The following is a 1,945-nucleotide window of genomic DNA, read 5'->3' as shown; positions in this document are numbered from 1 at the left end:
GGTGATCCCTGGGGACAAGGCTGCCCAACCTGGGTCCCTTCAAACCTCTAAAATCCACACTCTGGGTCTGTCATGCGGCCACCCTCTTCGCAGCAGCAGACCTCTCGGGTGGTGTCTTTTAGCACGTACCCATGCTAAAAGGGTTACTGGAGGGAGGGAGGGAGGGAGGGAGGGAGGAAGGAAGGAAGGAAGGAAGGAAGGAAGGGAGGAAGGAAGAAGAGATTTTCTACAGAGTGACACTCTATGAATATATAAACAAACAAACAAGCAAATCAGAGAGGAATGCCCCTGGCTTCCTGCTCTTTGCTGTAGGACCAGCTCCCAAAGACAGGAATTAGCAGGCTTCCCGGCTGTGTCCCAGGAAGAAAGAAGATAGAGGGGGAAGGCAGGATGAGGAAATGGGAATGATAAGCCAGCAACCAGACTGACAGGAAAGCACGCAGAGGTGGATAGGAAGTGGACGCTGGGATTCAGGGGAAAAAAGCAGTGATGACAGAACCAGAGAGTCTAACCATCAGGAAAAGGAGGACCAAAGGCCTGGAGTAGATGAGACTGGTCTTGTGCAGTCCACGGAAAATAAAGCATACAAGGACTGGTATAGTGGCTGGGGACATAAGTGGACATCGGGCTGGTGTGTGAGTGAGGGTGAAATCGAGCTGTCCAACAGGAGCAAGGAAGTGAAGTGATAGATGCAGCAATTTCCCACCTGCCATGTACACAGCACATAAGTCACACATGAAGGAGCTCCTCCAGGCAACAGGTTATGCATCTGTGAAACACTGGTGGTTCAGAGGGAAGGCAGCTCTCAAAACAATCTCTTTGGTGAGGGATGGGTTGCACTAGGAGTGAGAGTTTGTTTGGTGCCTGATCTCAAGAAACAAAAACACCGAGTCTGCAAGAACATAACAGAGCAGTCGGGGAGGAGAATCGCATTCACTAACCTTCATATATGGTGATGATATGAGGGTGGCTGAGGGATGACATGATCTCAATCTCCCGTCTGATGTGAACCATATCTTGTTCATCCTTAATTTTGTCCTTACGAATGGATTTTATTGCAACCTATAAATTCAGGAAATCAAGCATTATTCTTGGAACTGAACAGATGCATATAATCCATTAAGGAGAGTTCAAAAAATAAATACAGATGTTAGATGTTGGCAGAACGCTGAATGACCAAAACAAAGCTTTAAAATACAAACCCCCATGCCCCAGCTCTTTCATTTTATACCAGTAAATATACCACTCTCATTGCAATAATGGGTGACATGAAGTTTTAGGGTCTTGCTCTTCAAACTTCACTGAGGGGGAACACAGCACCTTTTGGAAGGATCTCTGTGTTAGTCTAAGTACTCTCCATCTGAGGCAAATGGTAAAACTCTCAAAAGACTTTGATGGGAACAGCATTTGCTTAGACATGATTGCATGGGACAATTTCAAAGAGAAGCTTTGGAGACAATGTCTCTAAACTAAGGTTGAGATCTCGGATGGAGCGAGGGCAGGGAATGCAGGGTGCCAATTACGAGTTTTATTTGTCCATGTTAAAACACTGACGATCACATTAATATGGGTTGCTCCACGGTTCTCTAAAGCAGAGAAACTGCGCAGGAGTTGTAACTTATTTAAAAGTCAGAAGAAATAAATCTTTGAAATTCACATCTAAACTCGTCCTCATGTAAACCCAAGGCTTTCAGGTCCTACACAACACTTACGCAATCACTGCAAAACCATATCCTTCCTGCATCCTTCCTCAATCAGCAACCTTTTCTCAAGCACATCATGTAACTGGGTATCTTTCCAAAAGGCAGGGTGGGAACAGAGGAAGTGATAGCTGAACTTGCAATATAAATTCAAATTATAACAGCCCTTGTGAGAGTGTGTGTGTGTTGCCTGTGAAAAAAGGCCTTATCTGAACAACGCCATAAATATTCGCGGAGGTCAGCTC

At 45.3% G+C, this 1,945-nt stretch overlaps 1 protein-coding gene across 1 annotated transcript in view; it reads right to left on the bottom strand.

Annotated features, from left to right (window-relative positions):
- Positions 1–1,057, bottom strand: part of NUAK1 (NUAK family, SNF1-like kinase, 1) — a 21,551-nt gene extending 20,494 nt beyond the window's left edge. The window contains exon 1 of the mRNA XM_010190952.1: positions 942–1,057. Within this exon, the coding sequence (XP_010189254.1) occupies positions 942–1,014 (73 nt within the window). The 5' untranslated portion in view covers positions 1,015–1,057. The remainder of the gene's footprint in view (positions 1–941) is intronic.
- Positions 1,058–1,945: the final 888 nt, after the last annotated feature.

This window comes from Mesitornis unicolor, unplaced genomic scaffold, assembly GCF_000695765.1.
Source record: "Mesitornis unicolor isolate BGI_N332 unplaced genomic scaffold, ASM69576v1 scaffold17888, whole genome shotgun sequence".
In the NCBI taxonomy this organism is placed as follows: Eukaryota; Metazoa; Chordata; class Aves; order Mesitornithiformes; family Mesitornithidae; genus Mesitornis; species Mesitornis unicolor.
Note: the sequence above shows the minus strand (reverse complement) of the source record. Positions and strands in the feature narration are given on the sequence as shown.